Source organism: Petromyzon marinus, chromosome 29, assembly GCF_048934315.1.
Source record: "Petromyzon marinus isolate PM22_M1 ecotype Great Lakes invasive population chromosome 29, UKy_Petmar_22M1.pri1.0, whole genome shotgun sequence".
NCBI lineage: Eukaryota > Metazoa > Chordata > Hyperoartia > Petromyzontiformes > Petromyzontidae > Petromyzon > Petromyzon marinus.
In genome coordinates this window covers 11,573,398-11,593,051 of record NC_133695.1, presented here as the reverse complement: position 1 = coordinate 11,593,051, position 19,654 = coordinate 11,573,398, and the positions used below count along the sequence as shown (strand labels likewise).

The following is a 19,654-nucleotide window of genomic DNA, read 5'->3' as shown; positions in this document are numbered from 1 at the left end:
CTTTGTAAAAATCATACATAAATAACAAAGTTAACATATCATTATTTACAGTCATTTGTAAGGCGCCTTCCACTAATGTCTCAAATAAATAAAACAAATAACGAAACTAACATCTGAACAAGGGGGAGGAAAAGTATAGAAATATAGTATAGCAGTATAGTATGGAAGAAGTATAGAAGCGAATACAAAGAGATGTATTGGGGTGATAACAAAGTCTGTGCTGTCTGGATAATTTGGCCGGATGAAGGTTACACAATCACAGGCTGGTATTTGCCGTGCTCTTTCAGACGAAGGATAGCGTCAGGCGAGACGTGTGGAGCGCTCATTAGAAAGACCGCACGTGGCTGCGCTGCGATAACGTCACCTGATAGTACAAGCACACACTGCGGGAAAGATTTTTATTCACGTTGTGTTTCATTTTGGGCCCAAAAAAAAAAATAACATGGCCCAAGACGACGCTTCTCGCTGTATGGGGTTTCTTACTGGTCCTATAATTATTTATAAAAAAACACAAAAGTGTTGCAGTACGGCTGCTAAAGGGGGCGAACTAAAGCTTTATATACAGAACGACCCGTTCCATCCGCACGTTGGTGCGGATGGAAGAACTTTGTGGATCACCCGTGAGTTGTGCGCAACAATTGACCCCCACTTATCCGTGAGAAAAACACGGACGAATGCGGATTTATAGGATGGGCTTTGCCACTCAACTCCTTGTCATCCACGGAAAAAAAACACAGAGATTAGGAAGTCAAAACAGCGCTTGAAAAGCTCCCTCTGCTGGCTGAGCGGACACCTTTTGAAGGGGTGGGAGTCGTCCTCACTTTTCCCCACCAAATGCAACCTGCTCATTGATTACCTGCGGCGTTTCCCCAATTATACTGCTGGGTGAACGGAATCCCGTACACATGTTAATTATATTTTGACCATCTTCAATGTGTAATAATAATTAAAATGTACAATGCGCATTCCATCTCAGGATCCCGATGCGCAATGCATGAAAAGCAGGTAACAAAACCAGGGCAACCGACCAAACGAAAGAGGGAAGGCCACTTTAAAGTGATGGATTTTCAAAGCAGAATTAAATATATCTACCGACTCTTTGTTTTTTTCGGTAAAGTCACGTAAAAATAAGAAATAATAATAAAATTACATAATAGCATATGACGTTTCGATTGCAACGCAAGCAATCATCATCAGGTATAGAAGAGCTAAATTTAAGAGAGAGAGAGGAAACACAGAACCGCAGACATACATACAGACACCTAAGTAGAGGGAGTTAACACAGAGACACCAAGAGGCACAACGTATGGAGCACAGAGAGACAGGGTCTCTGTGCCGAGGCCTTAGCATGTAGGGGAGACAAAGAGAGATGGAGAAGCACATCAAATCGAACAAGATTTAGTAAGATTTGGAAACAATATAATGCAGCACAGAGGGTCGGTCAAAACACAATTAACGCATGGTCTGGCTGATTACGTTATTTCAAAGATTGCTAAATTATAGCTTAAGAGTGATAGAGTACAGATCGCAGACACATATGTAGACATCTAAGCAGAGAGAGTTAGCACAGAGACACACAGAGAGAGAGAGACACACACATGGGACACAGTGAAACAATGCTTCTGTGTCGAAGCCTTAAATAGAGGGAGGGGGGGAGGGGCGGAGACAGAGACAAAGGGATACAAATTAGCATGGACTGGACTGAGCAAGTAGAGGCACACACACACACACCTGCCGCTGCAGTGTGGTGAGGGGTTTTTATATCTACCGACTCTGATTGCCTGATTTCAAGTGGCAAGGCGTTCCATAGTTTGGGTGCCACGCTAGCAAAAGCCCAATCACCAAAAGAGCGCAACCACGACCGTGGGAGTGTCGAGCAGTTGGAGATAGGAAGATCTTAAGGACCTTGGCTGGAATATATAGATGTATTAGTTCCTGCAAGTAATGTGAATAAATCATACGATTTGAATTGAAGCCTTGAAACTGTATGTTGCAAACGAGTTGGTGTGCATTTCATTTGTGTAAATCAACTCACCATATCAGACGGATGCCTGCAAAGTTGACTTTCGTGGGTCTGATATGGATATCGTAAATCTAAAGAAAAGACAAAAACAGGGTTGAATCACAATTATTGGAGTAATATATACATCTGTAATTATATGCACTATAATGCAAACACGTAGGCCAGTTCCGTAATACTAACATTAACAGTATAATCATTGACAGGCCCTTTGTCAATCCACTGCTCGATCCCGTGCTGTGTTTGTCCGTACTTCACCACGCTGGTAAGCGCGGGTTGGTGAGGGGTCAAATATCGCTTTGCCACGGGCGTTAGGCGGGGGTGGGAATCAAACTCAGGTCGCCGCGTTCGCAGCCCAGCGTGCTCACCGACGCGCACACTGCTCCACCTCGGCTCGAATGAGTTCTGCCTGCGCTGGTGATAAGGTGCGTGACTCAGGGAGCAGTGGCAGATTGCGTTACACATTGCACCGCGGAGCTGAGAAAAACTCAACGTGCCAATCGCTGCCCATGCGTGCAAGAGATAAGAGATCATTGGTATCTTAACCTGGCCCGAGACCTCTCCTAGATTAACTGGGTGTAAAATCAACACGTGCTGCGGAGTGTTTTGACACGAGCGCTGGGCAGGCAGGTCGCGTGCATCCATCACGTACCATGCGTGACGGGGCACCGCGAGATCTGACCGAGTCTGTCCAGGGCTTGCCGAGCTGAATTGGCTTCCGGTTGCCGAACGAATTCGTTGCAAAGGTCACGCTCATTGCACACAAAGCGCTTGCCACAAATGAACCACAATACCTTGACTGATAAACCATCATCAGGCAAACCCCGGTCATCGAACAAAGACGGTCACCGCATCGTGCGCCTTCAGATGCGCTTCTTCAGCCGTCTGGAATGTTCTTCCTTCTGATATTAGGAAGCCACTGGAGCTATGCATCGAGATTGACAAACTCGTCTTTTTTAGGACGGTTTGCTACATATGGTGCGAAAGAAGTTCAACATACATTTATAAATGTATACGGTGACCTCAGCAGTGGTAAATAATATAAACTGTTGTAATATCTTCTCCGATTCCAGTGTGGTATGGACCATGCGTAATAACGCAGCTGTTCACATTAAACAACTTCAGAAAGAAAGCAATTTTACAGCAATCATCTCTGCACCGAAAACAATACAAACAGCACATTCTCATCACACACGTTAAACTGTGCACACGGACAGAAGCTAATTTAAAAAAATATTCGGGTTGGGATTTGATTCCACGTTGGTTGCTTTAACAATTAAATATAAAGACCTGGTCACGAATATGTTATGGATGTTATTATTATTAATTCTCAGAGACTAAAGTCTTGCTGAAAAGGTGCATTGATGTTGCTGCTCATCTTCCGTTTACAGTCCTGAGCCAATGGTGGAAATTTAACACATTCCTATGGTAGGGACAAGTCTCTCTAATGGAAGACTGCTGCTAATTTTACCGACAAAGTTGTACATATGTTATCGACCCTGAAGGGGTGATGGGCCGAGTCAAACCCCATAACCAGGATTTGAACTAACAACCTTCCAATTGTGAACTGCTCGCTGCACAACTTGAGCCACCTCATGTCTTCTGCTGCATTTGTTTGTGCTGGTGTAAGGCGGCGTTCAATGGCAAAGGAGCTGAGTTATTTCGAGTAGTTCTGCAAGCTTCATTAGCAGCACATTATTGGCGGCAACCTTTTAATACCAACGGTATGTGTACATACTCTTTGGTTCTATTCGGTAAAGTCACGTAGTTAAAAAAATAAAACAACAAAAAATCACGACGTTTTGGCCACAATACAAGTGGCCTTCATCAGGTGAAGGGACCAAACTGTCCAGAGGACAGCGTTGGATTGAAGAAAGCCAAGCCCAGGTCGCCTCCTTTAAGCTGTGAGGGGGTAAACAGAAAACCCTTTAAAGGAGGCAACCTGGGCTTGGCTTTCTTCACTCCAACGCTATCCTCTGGAAAGTTTGGTACCTTCACCTGATGAAGGCCACCTGTGTTGTGGCCGAAACGTCGTGATTTTTTGTTGTTTTATTTTTTTTAACTACGTGACTTTACCGAATAGAACCAAAGAGTAACGATCCTTGCAGTCACGAAAGCTTAAAATCTAGAAAAGGTATGTGTACATGTACATCAACGCATGTCCATAGCCCAGTCTGCTTTTGAACTGTGTCTGAGCTAGCCTTGCAAATGAAATACAGTAGACTCTCGATTATCCGCATACGGTTATCCGATTTGCGGATTAACCGTGCACCTAAGATTTTGACATACATTACTAACTCATGGATTTTCCCTTAAGCCCAAATTAATAATCTAAGAACAATTACACATTGTTATTCTTGGAAATCAGTTTTTACAAGTCACGTGCTTAAACCGAACACATATGTTGCACCAGTTAATCAGAAATCCACGTGATCGCCTCAACAGCACAGTAGTTGCATATCTTTACACACAGTGGGCGGAGTTTTATTGATGTTGATGGGCGTGGCTCTGCTGTCATCCACCTCGTGGGCAGAGTCTTCTGTGTGGAAGCAGGAGAATATTATCACTGAGCACACGCATGATCGGGCGGTCCATCGTTAGTATTCGTTCTAAATCGAAAGAGTAACAATCGAAATCGTCAGTTTTGTGCTGAATTTTTACTGATGTATTTAATCATTTATTTACGAAACTGTGTGATCGCAGAGAAACTTAAACATAATTTAAACCTATATTAGTGGTTTTTGACATAGAGATCCGCGGAATTTTTTTTTTTATTTTTTGGATTATCCGCAATTTTGAATTATCCGCGGTTGTCCTTCCCGCAATTATCGCGGATAATCGAGAGTCGACTGTACATGAAAAGGTTCTGCAGGCCGCCGATTAGACTAAAATATAAAACACAAGTAGGGGCTTTGTTTAACCTTTCTCAGGTGATCCGGTCGAGTCTTCTGATTTCTACAAAAACAACCAGAGAGGAGTTAGCAATTCTTTAACACGTAGGCTTTCGCGACCAATATCATCCACGTCCTATTCAGGTTGTAAATGTTGTGGATACACTCTCCAACACACAATCGGTGTGCTGTACCAGTAACGAATTGGCACGTTTTGTTTACGTGACAAACCTTACTAATTGGCTGTGTCGGGTGGTGGCAAGTTAAGCGACACATTCATATTGACGCGATCTAACCCAAAAAACCTCAATTATGGATTAGCAATTCTTGTTTGCAATTTCCTGACAGATACACACTGGCAATGCTTTGCTATCGTGTGCAAAACAGTAAAAAAACACACATGGAAATGTAAACTCTCCGGGATGCGACTGTGGTCCTGCAGAGGGATAGATCAATGGACGTACAACGCCTCAGGGCCCCAATCACAAATACAATACAGGGGGCGTCGTCACGGCCAGAATTCACCACCCAGCTACTGCCGACGCAATCATCCGCCTCTACCACCTCAACGTACAATAATAGCTGTTGCTCTACAGCAACATCGGCCACATGAAGAAGAAAATCTATGGGGGTTTTTAACTAACATTAATTTACGTTACGTAATTAACGTCTTAATAAAATAACAACAATGATTATTCGCCCTGTTGTTAATCTACCGTTGGATGAAGGCCCCGCTTAAACGCCGCGCCAAGGCATGGGAAATTGTTTGACCGTACTTCACCGCACCCATCCGTGAGGCCCAAGGGCGATTCAGGGATATCACTCGCCACTGATGTTAGCCATGGTCAGGGAATCGAACTCGGGCGTAAACTGCTCCACTCACCCAAAGGGTTCGTATAAAAAAGAAAAACGTTGATGATGGCGCAAGCTCATGTAACAATTATCTGCTGTACGTTTTACCGCATTAATACATTTAAAAAAAAAATCAAATTGCCTAGGGTAAACCGTGTGTTAAGCTGGTGAACTATGGGGTTATGTAAATGTGTGCTGTTGCTGTCACCCCGAGAGCTTTGACGAGCTGGTTGGACTTGGTCGTCAAAACATCGTTATCTGCCACAGTTGGTTCTCGTCCTCACGCGCCGTGCGTCAATGGCGCATAACGGACCGAGGCACAGTTAACACATTCCGAATCTTGTGAAGAGTCATTGTATTCTGGATCGAGTTGTTGGCCTTCTTTCTGTCGCCGTTATGGCGACGTTTTAAACCAAATCTGCTTTGGTGTCCTATAAAAAGTTTTGAGGGAATTGCATGGGAAAGAAAATGAATCAGAACTCCTCACCCTCCCATGTAAAAAAAATTTAATGAGCAACCCTCACGGACCGCTTTGTTATTTTCAAGCTAAATGTGTTATCCTTTTTTGACCTTTTCTAAGTGTTGGGACATTCACGTAAATCAATCTTTTTATAAGACGCTCCAAAGATGCATTTGTTGATGAGACATGCTCTCAGTGAATGAGACGTTCTTTCGCAGCTCATACCTGCGTCAGCATCGAAAACGTCTGATTGCTCAGGAAGGACGGTGATGGCAGTGGAGACCTGCGACAGAACACGTGGTGCACAATATGACATTAGTAAAAAAATAATGGATAATCAACCCAGCATTTTAAAGAGCGGTGCTGTGCGGCGACATTTATGATAATCAAGGACATACACAATCGGATGCCTTCACTATAAAAGTCAGACTAATGTCAACACTTCCTTCCTTGAAGTTACAGAAATACTTGATATTTTAACATGATATACGCTTACTTTGAGCAGAATGATATACAATTTAATGAGTACTTAAACAACACGTATTCACAACCGACCTTTTTTAAGATACCAGTTTCATGAAGAATAAATCGGTGACCTTTTAACCTCGTAACATGTTACATGACTCGAGGAATTATTTAGCCTCTTTCTGTTTAAATTCTATGGAAACAGCTCGAAATAATTAAATGCATTGATCAGCCCACGTGAAAGAAATCGTAACACGGTCAACGTTTACACATTTCGGCAAATGTGTTCAATGCGAATGCATTAATGTCTCACGTGCGTAATTCAAACTCATGTTACTCTTATGTCACCGGTAATAAAACAATATATTTTTTTCAATTTCACTTATTGGGCCAGTTGGTTTGCCTTGACACCCTGACCTAACGGATTTGATATAAGCAAGCATGACCACTCTGCTTATGAGGAGGCATTGCATGTTGAGACCAGTCCAGATTTTTTCTTTTATTTGAATCATTGCTTTACATCCAATCAGAGTCATCTAATATCACCTACTGGACATCTGTGAAACTGAGCTTTATAGCTCATCGCATTCCTCCAGTATAAACAAATATTTTGATTGCCGATGATATTATGAACTCGCAGAAGGCCATGCGTGCAGCTGATGGGTTGTGTCAGCAATACTTTTATGTCGTACATGCAGAGGAGGATGTATGAAGGAGACGCTGTCTGCTTATTTATTTTTTAACTTCACAGACTGGGTGAGATTCATACCTAGCTAAGCAGCCAAAACGCAATCGGACCCTTGACGATTTGCCCTTTGGTTTGTGATGGAGACATTGTCAAGTTTTTCGTTTAAAAAAAAATCCAATGGAAATAAACAGAACATTGGATATCGTGCGAAACGGGCACTAATGCCCTGCTTAAGAGTCGGAAGAGATCTACGACAGATTCGGTGTTCGGGATATGTTACGGCGGTGGATTGGCAAGGGGTCTGTAAACAAATCCCGCTGTTACTCTGACCACCGTGTAGGTTTTCGCGGCTCTCATCCGCCCTGTCGCCTGGTTGCGCCCGTTTAAACGTTGGACTACGTGCGGAAAGCGGTACAATTTTAGAAACGTGCATTGTTTAGATGATATGAAAGCTGCTATAAAAGTCCACGTGATAGGCCACTTCGTTGAGCTATCATTCGTGGCCAGGTCACTTCTGAAAAATAAGCTAATAGCTCAGTGGGCTTTTCATGGTAAAAATTAAAACATGTTTTTCGTTGTATTTGTATATATTTAAAGCGATTTCTTTACCTTTCATATACTTAGCACTCCTATCGTGTTTCTGTATTGTTGCAACGTTCTGACCTGCCCTACTGGACATAAGTGAAAAGGAGATTTGCAGCTCATTGGATTCCTCCTGTATAAATACTCTGATGATTCTGATCAAACATATCGGAGAGCTACCACTGTTACTATTCTATTTTGCGCATGGCGGCAGCAATGTGTTCAGAAGTTAAATGCCAGTGTGGGGATCTGGCTAGGCACGGAGAGAGGGCTTCAGGAGTTTGTGGATATTTGATCCTCCTCCTCCTCCTCCACCCTTGCAGGAAGTGGGCGACGGTAGCCTTCTCATAGCCCACGTGTCACGAGTTTCTACGCTACATTCAACACAACCAACACTGCAGATGGATATCATTAATTTGAATCCAGATACGAGCAACACTTGTTGACTGACATTCCTACGTTTGTTATTTATTTGCTGACATTCCACTAGTGTTTGTAGGTTAATTTTGCGAGAAACATTAAGTTTACATGGACGCTGCTACTGCTGCGATTAGTTGCTGTAAAAATGCACGCAGAAATTAAGATTATTCAAAACGAATGGCGTTAAATGTATAACGCAGTCGCAATACAATTCGATTTCTTTGGCAAATCCTTCACTGATGGAGCGCAGGCTACCGTGGTTTACTCTGTGGCCCGTAGTTGGGGCTGCATGGTCAGTCGCCCAGTGCCGGATTATCCCAGTAGCAAAAGTAGCTACATATGTAGCTATGGGCCCCGCACTTTCAAGGGCCCCGCGTTAAACGCTTTCAAGCTATCAATTCCGGTTCAGTGATTCTGCACTTGCTCTGTTACTATAGTACTATTACCGCCTTCAACTTTTATAAACGACTGGGTGTTTCAGGTTAGCGTTTTGTCGTGTTATCTGGCTGTATAGCAAATGAAAAAATACAATTACTTTACTATGCAAGTAAAATTTTTGTGTTTTAATATTTATGTTTTTTTCTCATTTAGGGCCCTTTTTATAACATTTGCTACAGGCCCCGCGCGAGCTTAATCCGGCACTGCAGTAGCTCTGTCGTGGCTTGTCTTTAATATCCAAGCAATGAAGGGGATGTGAGCATCGGCCTGTTGGTGTTCTAATGAGGTTGGTGGTTAACACCACACCCATGACCTCGTTGAGGGATGAACGTCAAAGCCAGGGGGTGCGATGTGGGGACCCTTCTTGTGGCCCCAGATGTCACCTTCAGCACAAGTCGTATCTGGCAGCGCTGCGAAACGGACTTCGGTAATTATTGTGACTCGCAAACTCTTCTCTCGCCCACCAGCAATTAAACATGCGCAGGATTTGCATTGAGGCATTCGTCTTAAGGGTGCATGTTGCTCGCTTGTAAGGCCCCCGTGGCCACCTTTGGCCATGGGGGGGGGCCTTACATGCTTTGTTATTTTTTGTTTAGGATTCTAATTTGTAAATACTGTACACCCCCCCCACCTCCCCCCCCCCGCCGCCCCCCATAAAAAACGGTCTAAATATCAACATTTTTTACTTATTCCCTGTTTATGGGCTAATTTTCACCAAAGGCTGAGTGGGTCACGCTGCTGATTTCGCAGTTGCACGAATTCTGGGTGTGGGTTTAGCCGCTTATTCTTATCTCTGCTTTTCATACTCGCAGGGGGCCACGCGTTGGCCATGCAAACGTCTCGGCGCTCTCGCGGCTCGGGAAACGCCGGCCCACAAAAACCCCCACGATGTTAATGCCCCCAAAAACAATTCCTCAATTTGTACCCAAAAAAAAAACGTAGAGCCCAAAGTAAAGTTTTTCTTTGGTTAGATCGCCTACGTATAAATGTGTCGCTAAAACCGCCACTGCCCGACACAGCCAATTAGTAAGGATGGTCACGTAAACAAAACGTGCCAATTAGTTACTAGTACAGCACACCGGTGTGTTGAAGAGTAAACCCACAACATTTACAATTTGAGTACGATGTTTCGCTGGTGATTACAACAACCAGCCTCATCAGGCGATTAGCCAGAATTGTGAAAAAGTCATCCTGTTTTGGTATTAAATAAATAACAACGGTCACGAAAGCCTACGTGTGAAACTGATATAATCATCTTTTATAAATATGCCCAAACCAATAGCAGCACATGGAATGACACATTCCTATGACAAGGGGGAGTATATCCACATGACTGTTACTGTTGATTTAATTTAATCCCAGAGCGAAGGGGGATCTGAGTCACCCTCCAAGGGATTCGAATTCCCAAACTGTGAGCGGCACGTTACTGTAATGGTGGCCAAAGACCCTGACAGAGAAAATGTCAATAATGTTGAAGGTGTGAATTGTTTTAACTTTCCAGTGCCTCTTCCCTTGCAGCCACACAACGAGAGTTTTGCAAATGGCTGCATGGTGTGCTGTAATGCCCTTCACGAGTTCTTACTGCTGTCACTTAGGGGGGCGCTGCAGTGATGTAACGGTTAGCACACTGGGCTTGCAATCCAGAAGCCGCCGGGTTCAATCACCCGGCGTGGCTGTCCAGCCAGCGGTATAAATGGGGTAACACCACCAAAGTATCCGCACCTCCGATTAGCAAGGCTGGCCATGTACGGGGCGAGAGAAGTCCGACAGACTTACACACGGCAAAATGTTTGCCGAAATTAGAAGAAAAAAAAACGACACCGCGAATTACTTGATTGGGATTACACAGCAGGGGCGGGGAAGTCATCGCACCCCACCTGGCAGACTAATGCCAGCTGGTGCAGCAAGACTAATGCCAGCTGGTGCTGCACAACAAGACTAATGCCAGCTGGTGCTGCAAGACTAATGCCAGCTGGTACAGCAAGACTAATGCCAGCTGGTGCTGCAAGACTAATGCCAGCTGGTGCAGCAAGACTAATGCCAGCTGGTGCTGCAAGACTAATGCCAGCTGGTGCAGCAAGACTAATGCCAGCTGGTGCTGCAAGACTAATGCCAGCTGGTGCTGCAAGACTAATGCCAGGTGGTGCTGCAAGACTAATGCCAGGTGGTGCTGCACAGCAAGACTAATGCCAGCTGGTGCTGCAAGACTAATGCCAGCTGGTGCTGCAAGACTAATGCCAGCTGGTGCTGCAAGACTAATGCCAGCTGGGGCAGCACAGCAAGACTAATGCCAGCTGGTGCTGCAAGACTAATGCCAGGTGGTGCTGCAAGACTAATGCCAGCTGGTACAGCAAGACTAATGCCAGCTGGTGCTGCAAGACTAATGCCAGCTGGTGCTGCAAGACCAATGCCAGCTGGTGCAGCACAGCAAGACTAATGCCAGCTGGTGCAGCAAGACTAATGCCAGCTGGTACAGCAAGACTAATGCCAGCTGGTGCAGCAAGACTAATGCCACGTTGTGCAGCAAGACTAGTGCCAGCTGGTGCCGAGTCACCTTGTGCCCACACAGGGACAGCTGCCATCGGTGGCTTGCGGGGGGGGGGGGTGCCCCTCACGAATATGCCGCCATGAGAGATGTGACGACGGTAAGGCGCTCTGAGACACCGTGCCGCTAATATACCCGAGGGGCGGCCGCGTCGAGCGCAAATCGTCGTTTAGTGTATCAACCTGGGGTGGGCGGCGGTGGGGAGGGAGAGGGAGGGCCTGTACGGCAGCGTGGGGTACACCGACGACGCCGACGGCGGCGGCGGCGGGGTCACCGCCTCGGACGACCCCTCGCGGCTCGACAGCAGCGGCCTCGGCGACAGCGGCACCATCGGCCTGGCGTGCACGTCGAGCTTCTCCAGGTGCCGCACCGCGTCCGATCTGAGACGGCAGGGGTCACAGAACAAGTCCGGCACCGTGATCACCCGACGGGATGCCAAGGCTAGCCAGCGAGGGTAACAATAATTTTAACGTGAACGTATTGGTGGTATACCGGTGGCGGTGCGCGGTATTAAACTTTTTGTTTTTCCCACCCGCGATTTGCAACCCCGGGGAAGAAAATCTTGCGGGGTGGTGGTGGCGGTGGTGGTGCTTCAAAATCAGTTCTCGTGATGTCGAAGCAGTCAGAAGATTAATGTTTATACGAGCGGCTGAACACAAAGAAGCTTCACGGTCTGTTGCCCTATAGCAGCGCCCAGCCTAATGACGATTTTCTGCTCCGTGTTCCAAAGACAGATTTGACTCCTCGTGCCCTAGACTTGGCCGGACGGTTCCTCGATTCACTTCGGGAATCATTTATTGTGCGGACGGTGGCGTCAAAAGATTACACAACTCGTGGTGTCACCGCACGTTCGAATGGGAAAGCAGCTGCGGAATCTGAGTGCAACTTCTAATGGGAGAGTTTGTAGCTCACTCGAGGGTAACAGCGACATCGTCATGAGGACCGGTGTGTTATGCTGCGCCGGTGTACCACCAATAAGTCCATATGTATACATTTGTAGTGTTGTAACGACGAGCAGACTTCTTTAGGAGGCACACTCTGTTTATTGTATTATTTCCTTATACAATGCTTAACACACACAGAGGGATATTCGGTCCCCTCACCCGATACCCGAGGGAGGTACAGCCTCCGGACCTGGCGGGACTCACACGTCTACCGCTATCCTATTCCTCCGGCTAGGACCTAGGGGAGGCTATCTGACCCACCGCTGGCCCGGTGGGTCCTGACCGCTGGGTATGCCGAGCCTTAGCCCTTAGAAGGGCTGGGAGGCTGGGTCCAGGGTCCTAGCTAGGCTTCAGCCCAGTCTTCTGTCTTCGTGCAGGGAGAGAACTCCCCGAGGTCCGTTGGGTCACCCGTCTTATACTCCTTCGTGGCCAGGTAAAACCAATCATACATTCCCACGTGGAACCGTCTGATTGGTTCGTACCAAACCCTGGCTACGATCCGTTTCACCTCGACTGACCCCAACCGTTGTACCCAGGGGTAATGCTGCACTGCCCTGGTGGCAATGCAGGTTACGCAACAGCGCGTAGTTAACACCTCTACACATTTATAAAAAACAATTATTCATGAACATTAATAAATATGAATATAAAGAAAATTACATAACATGCTGTCTTTCTTTTTTTCTTACGAAGTAAAGACTTTTTATTTTTGTAAGCTAGAAGAATAATTTTTATCTGAGGCAAAGCTACCAGCGTGGTGAAGTAAGCATCGGCTTATTCACGTTTGAGAGGGAGGCAGAGCCTCGACAAAATGTTTGTTTTGCCATGTTAATGTCTACATTTGTAAGCGTGCACCTTCGACGTGCTAACAATTTGAGCTAATTGTAACGGTTGAACAAATTACTCGGTTGGCGGTGCCGCTCCATGCGTTGGCAGCGTCGTACGGGCGCAAATAAAAAAAACAAAACTGGGCACGTGTCACAAATGCAGTGGAAAAGTTACGTTAGAGGCGACGTTTCGGGCAATGGGCCTTCTTCACAGCGCATGGGCTAACTCGACCTCGCTGAAGTTGCTGTGGTAGGAGACGCAATCGCCTGCAAAGTCACCCATTTACATGCCTTCTCTTTTTGAGGCCACAGTGGTAGTGATGAATGTGTTTTCTTTTTTCAATTACAACGAATGTGGTGTGCACATGTAGCGGCTGCCTGTTCAGAGATTTTCAGTAGTCAAGCACACATACGGTAGAGCCTCGATTATCCGCGTGAGGTTTATCCTATTTGTGGATTAACTGCGCACCTGAGATTTTTCCATAAATTAATAACTCATGGATTTTCCCCTGAACCCAAATTAATAATCAACAAAAGTAAGAAGTTGCTATTCTTGGAAGTGTTTAATACAAGTCACGTGCTCGAACCGAACAAATATGTGCTGCGGTTAATCCGAAACCCATGTGACCGCCTCTACAGTACAGTAGTTGCAATATCTTTACAACAGTGGGTGGCGTTTGATTTGTGTTGACTGCCTTGGCTCTGCTGTACACTTAGCGGGCCGTGTGGGAACAGGAAAGTCTTATCACTGAGCAATAACAAACAAACATTTATTAACTTACACGTAATTTACACCTATCCGAGTTGATTTTGGCACAGAGATCCACAGAAAATATTTACATTTTTGGATCATCGGCGATTTTGGAATACGTGCAGCCATCCTCCCCGTCATTAGGATGGACAATCGAGAGTCTACTGTGATTATAATAACGTATGGAGGATTGCCAGCCCGAGTCCCCGCTTGGTGTGACTGTCCACTTCCTTCTACATTATTTTCAGATGCGTGGGGGCAAAGACAGCCCTGCACGCAGACGTGGGATGACAGCACTCACAAGCCCCAGCCTGTTGAGCAACCTACTTGCTGTACTGGACACTTTTTAGAGACGGTAGGCCGTGTTGATAGTGAGAGGTGAGGCTGTGTAGGGTGAGTGAGTGGTGAGGCTGTGTGGGCGAGTGAGGGGTGAGGCTGTGCGGGGTGAGTGAGTGGTGAGGCCGTGCGGATGGGTTAGTGGTGAGGCTGTGTGGGTGAGTGAGTGGTGAGGCTGTGTGGGCGAGTGAGTGGTGAGGCTGTGTGAGTGAGTGAGTGAGTGGTGAGGCTGTGTGGGTGAGTGAGTGGTGAGGCTGTGTGGGTGAGTGAGTGAGTGAGAGGTGAGGCTGTGTGGGTGAGAGGTGAGGCCGTGTGGGGTGAGTGAGGGGTGAGGCCGTGTGGATGGGTGAGTGGTGAGGCAGTGTTGAGAGTGAAAGGTGAGGCTGTGTGGGTGAGTGAGTGGTGAGGCTGTGTGGTTGAGTGAGGGGTGATGCCGTGTGGATGGGTGAGTGGTGGGGCAGTGTTGAGAGTGAAAGGTGAGGCTGTGTGGGTGAGTGAGAGGTGAGGCTGTGTGGGTGAGTGGTGAGGCAGTGTTGGGAGTGAAAGGTGAGGCTGTGTGGGTGAGTGAGAGGTGAGGCTGTGTGGGTGAGTGAGAGCTGTAATTTTGATGGAACCTCGTGCGTTTGAACATCTCCGTGTAAGCCCACGCGCACGCGGGGGGCCTGAGTCCAAACACACTGGTCATGTAGATGGCAAATAAGGTGGACATTCCGATAAAGGTGGAGAAAATATATGTTCTGCTGGCTCAATGCGGAGCTCTCAGGGCATGCAGGACCAGTAACCGTGTGGATGCGTAACTCGCCGTGGCCACGTGTTCGTGTTCTGTGACGCGTACCTGCTCACTGGAGCCAGCGGAACAGGGGGAGACCTCTTCTGGAAATGAAAAAAAAAATGTTCATCTGGTTAGAGTGAACAAGGTGCAACCCTGCAATTTCCTGCTCCTCTCGCACCTCCGATTAGCACGGTTGGCTACGTACGGTGTGAAAGAAGTGTAACGTACATACGCAGACTCACACAGAGACCCATAGACTCACAGAGAGACCCATAGACTCACCACGTAGAGATGCATAGTATCGTTTTGTACTAGATCATCGTGTAGGTAAATTGTGTCAAATAACAACCAATGAATAACCGCCATTCGCCACTTAGGTGACGCTGACGTCACCACGGTGCCCGTGCCAGGCCAGGTGAACTTTGAGGCCACGTGAAGTGTCGGAAGGCTCGCTGACAAGAGGTCACGGGACAGACCCAGCAGGTGCCATGGGTTGGCTGACTGAGATGACTGGCAGATGCGCCAGCTGTTACCCCCTACCCTGCCAAAATGCAGCAAATAACTACCACCGAGTACAAAACCACCATCATCGCCACCACCACTACCACCAGTTCCACATTGACATTGTACCGACGTGATGGTCTAATAAACTAATCAGATTTTTCGTGAAAACCGACGTATAAAAATAGCACTGTACATGCGTTTCGATTACAGCCCGATACTCTTGCTAATCCTGCTCCCTTGCCAACTGCCAGGTGCTTTAGAACCCCGAGATAAGAGAAACTCACCAGCTCACACTCGGCGCCTCGGTCTACAATGAAGAAAAAAAATAAACAAACATACCACATTGGTGCATTAACAATCAATGAGCATGCATTTCCGAACAAATTCAATCTCGTGCCAATTCGTTGGTTCAATTGTCAGCCTTAATGCTCAGTATTAATGCTATAAAATCATCTGAATTTCTTAAATGGAAGCGGCTTATGAAATAGGAATTCGATACCGAAAAAAGTGCAGCACAGTATGACGAGGTTGACATTGACTTAATGTCTGTAAAGATAGAGGAGGTTGTGAACGATAGCCGGATGACATAATTCCAAGTGCAGTGTTGTTTTATGCCAACGACGCCGTATCAGTTCATCTAACTGATCCGCTGTCGTCTAACCTATAAACGCCGCATCCGTTAATGCAAACCGATCGCCCCCCAATGCCCCGACTCGAATTCGCCCCACCGACAGCGACCAACCTGCGAAGCTGTCGGCATCCTCAAGGTGCACGTTGTTCTGGCGACGGAGCGGGGAGCTGGGCGGCTTGCCGTGAGTGTGGTGGAGATGCAGTCTGCCGCCACCGCCGCCACCGCCGGGTGACAACTGCTCGTGGAACCCAGCCGGCCGGCTCGGAGGAAACGGCGCCGGCTTCTGCGGCGACCGATTGTTGAAGGGGCGGCCCGCCGCCATCGGCGGGATGCTTGCGGACTTCTGCCGCTGGTGCTGCTTGCCCAACGGCGCCAAGGTGCTGGGGGATTTCGGTGGCGGCGGCTGCGTGGAAGCACTCCGCCCCAGGTGGAGGGGGTGATGGACGCGAGCCCCGTGCTGGTGCTGCTGCTGGTGCTGCTGCTGGTGCTGCTGCTGCTGCGGCTGCTGCCCGTTGTGTTGCAATGACATTTGGCCGAAGTTGTGGATCGCCGGCGGGATGGGGCTCGACGGAGGTCTCATCACGTGCCGAGGGAGGCATTCTTTCTCTGAAAAGGCAAGGCGCAGACGCACGCTGCATTCAATTTACTTGTAAAGGTACTGTGTGTGAGGCGATCGGTCTCCAGTGGTAACGGGACAATGCCACCCGGGGTTGGCAATCGGAATAAAAACGAGACTCAAAGCAGCCGTTGGTCTCATCATTCAGGGGCTGGTGAGTGTGTGACACCACTATTCTTGAGTCTGTGACACCACTATTGGTCAGTGTGTGACACCACTATTGGTGAGTCTGTGTACCACTATTGGTGAGTCTGTGACACCACTATTGGTGAGTGTGCACCACTATTGGTGAGTGTGCACCACTATTGGTGAGTGTGTGGCACCACTATTGGTGAGTGTGTGGCACCACTATTGGTGAGTGTGCACCACTATTGGTGAGTGTGTACCACTATTGGTGAGTCTGGCACCACTATTGGTGAGTGGGCACCACTATTGGTGAGTGTGTGGCACCACTATTGGTGAGTGTGTGTACCACTATTGGTGAGTGTGCACCACTATTGGTGAGTCTGTGCACCACTATTGGTGAGTGTGTGGCACCACTATTGGTGAGTGTGCACCACTATTGGTGAGTCTATGTACCACTATTGGTGAGTGTGTAGCACCACTATTGGTGAGTCTGTGACACCACTATTGGTGAGTCTGTGACACCACTATTGGTGAGTCTGTGTACCACTATTGGTGAGTGTGTGACACCACTATTGGTGAGTGTGTGTACCACTATTGGTGAGTGTGTGCACCACTATTGGTGAGTCTGTGTACCACTATTGGTGAGTGTGCACCACTATTGGTGAGTGTGTGGCACCACTATTGGTGATTCTGTGGCACCACTATTGGTGAGTGTGTGTACCACTATTGGTGAGTGTGTGCACCACTATTGGTGAGTCTGTGCACCACTATTGGTGAGTGTGTGGCACCACTATTGGTGAGTCTGTGTACCACTATTGGTGAGTGTGCACCACTATTGGTGAGTCTGTGTACCACTATTGGTGAGTGTGTGTACCACTATTGGTGAGTGTGTGGCACCACTATTGGTGAGTGTGTGGTACCACTATTGGTGAGTCTGTGGCACCACTATTGGTGAGTGTACCACTATTGGTGAGTCTGTGCACCACTATTGGTGAGTGTGTGCACCACTATTTGTGAGTCTGTGTACCACTATTGGTGAGTCTGTGTACCACTATTGGTGAGTGTGCACCACTATTGGTGAGTCTGTGTACCACTATTGGTGAGTCTGTGTACCACTATTGGTGAGTGTGTGGCACCACTATTGGTGAGTGTGTACCACTATTGGTGAGTGTGTACCACTATTGGTGAGTGTGCACCACTATTGGTGAGTCTGTCCACCACTATTGGTGAGTGTGTGGCACCACTATTGGTGAGTGTGTGGCACCACTATTGGTGAGTGTGCACCACTATTGGTGAGTGTGTGATACCACTATTGGTGAGTCTGTGGCACCACTATTGGTGAGTGTACCACTATTGGTGAGTCTGTGCACCACTATTGGTGAGTGTGCACTACAATTGGTGAGTCTCTGGCACCACTATTGGTGAGTGTGTGGCACCACTATTGGTGAGTGTGTGGCACCACTATTGGTGAGTGTGCACCACTATTGGTGAGTGTGTGTACCACTATTGGTGAGTGTGTGGCACCACTATTGGTGAGTGTGCACCACTATTGGTGAGTCTGTGCACCACTATTGGTGAGTGTGTGGCACCACTATTGGTGAGTGTGCACCACTATTGGTGAGTCTATGTACCACTATTGGTGAGTGTGTAGCACCACTATTGGTGAGTCTGTGACACCACTATTGGTGAGTCTGTGACACCACTATTGGTGAGTCTGTGTACCACTATTGGTGAGTGTGTGACACCACTATTGGTGAGTGTGTGTACCACTATTGGTGAGTGTGTGCACCACTATTGGTGAGTCTGTGTACCACTATTGGTGAGTGTGCACCACTATTGGTGAGTGTGTGGCACCACTATTGGTGATTCTGTGGCACCACTATTGGTGAGTGTGTGTACCACTATTGGTGAGTGTGTGCACCACTATTGGTGAATCTGTGCACCACTATTGGTGAGTGTGTGGCACCACTATTGGTGAGTCTGTGTACCACTATTGGTGAGTGTGCACCACTATTGGTGAGTCTGTGTACCACTATTGGTGAGTGTGTGTACCACTATTGGTGAGTGTGTGGCACCACTATTGGTGAGTGTGTGGTACCACTATTGGTGAGTCTGTGGCACCACTATTGGTGAGTGTACCACTATTGGTGAGTCTGTGCACCACTATTGGTGAGTGTGTGCACCACTATTTGTGAGTCTGTGTACCACTATTGGTGAGTCTGTGTACCACTATTGGTGAGTGTGCACCACTATTGGTGAGTCTGTGTACCACTATTGGTGAGTCTGTGTACCACTATTGGTGAGTGTGTGGCACCACTATTGGTGAGTGTGTACCACTATTGGTGAGTGTGTACCACTATTGGTGAGTGTGCACCACTATTGGTGAGTCTGTCCACCACTATTGGTGAGTGTGTGGCACCACTATTGGTGAGTGTGTGGCACCACTATTGGTGAGTGTGCACCACTATTGGTGAGTGTGTGATACCACTATTGGTGAGTCTGTGGCACCACTATTGGTGAGTGTACCACTATTGGTGAGTCTGTGCACCACTATTGGTGAGTGTGCACTACAATTGGTGAGTCTCTGGCACCACTATTGGTGAGTGTGTGGCACCACTATTGGTGAGTGTGTGGCACCACTATTGGTGAGTGTGTGGCACCACTATTGGTGAGTCTGTGTACTACTATTGGTGAGTCAGTGCACCACTATTGGTGAGTCTGTGTACCACTATTGGTGAGTGTGTGGCACCATTATTGGTGAGTGTGCACCACTATTGGTGAGTGTG

General features: G+C 47.3%; 1 protein-coding gene across 1 annotated transcript in view; it reads right to left on the bottom strand.

The window, feature by feature from the left end:
* The window catches only part of LOC116947162 (uncharacterized), a 79,238-nt gene that overhangs the window by 10,953 nt on the left and 48,631 nt on the right, over positions 1-19,654 (bottom strand). The window contains exons 14-20 of the mRNA XM_032962608.2: positions 16,238-16,732; positions 15,780-15,802; positions 15,055-15,092; positions 11,544-11,741; positions 6,449-6,506; positions 4,942-4,975; positions 2,036-2,094 (exon numbers count right to left, since the gene is read on the bottom strand). Coding sequence (XP_032818499.2) covers positions 2,036-2,094; positions 4,942-4,975; positions 6,449-6,506; positions 11,544-11,741; positions 15,055-15,092; positions 15,780-15,802; positions 16,238-16,732 — 905 coding nt within the window. The remainder of the gene's footprint in view (positions 1-2,035; positions 2,095-4,941; positions 4,976-6,448; positions 6,507-11,543; positions 11,742-15,054; positions 15,093-15,779; positions 15,803-16,237; positions 16,733-19,654) is intronic.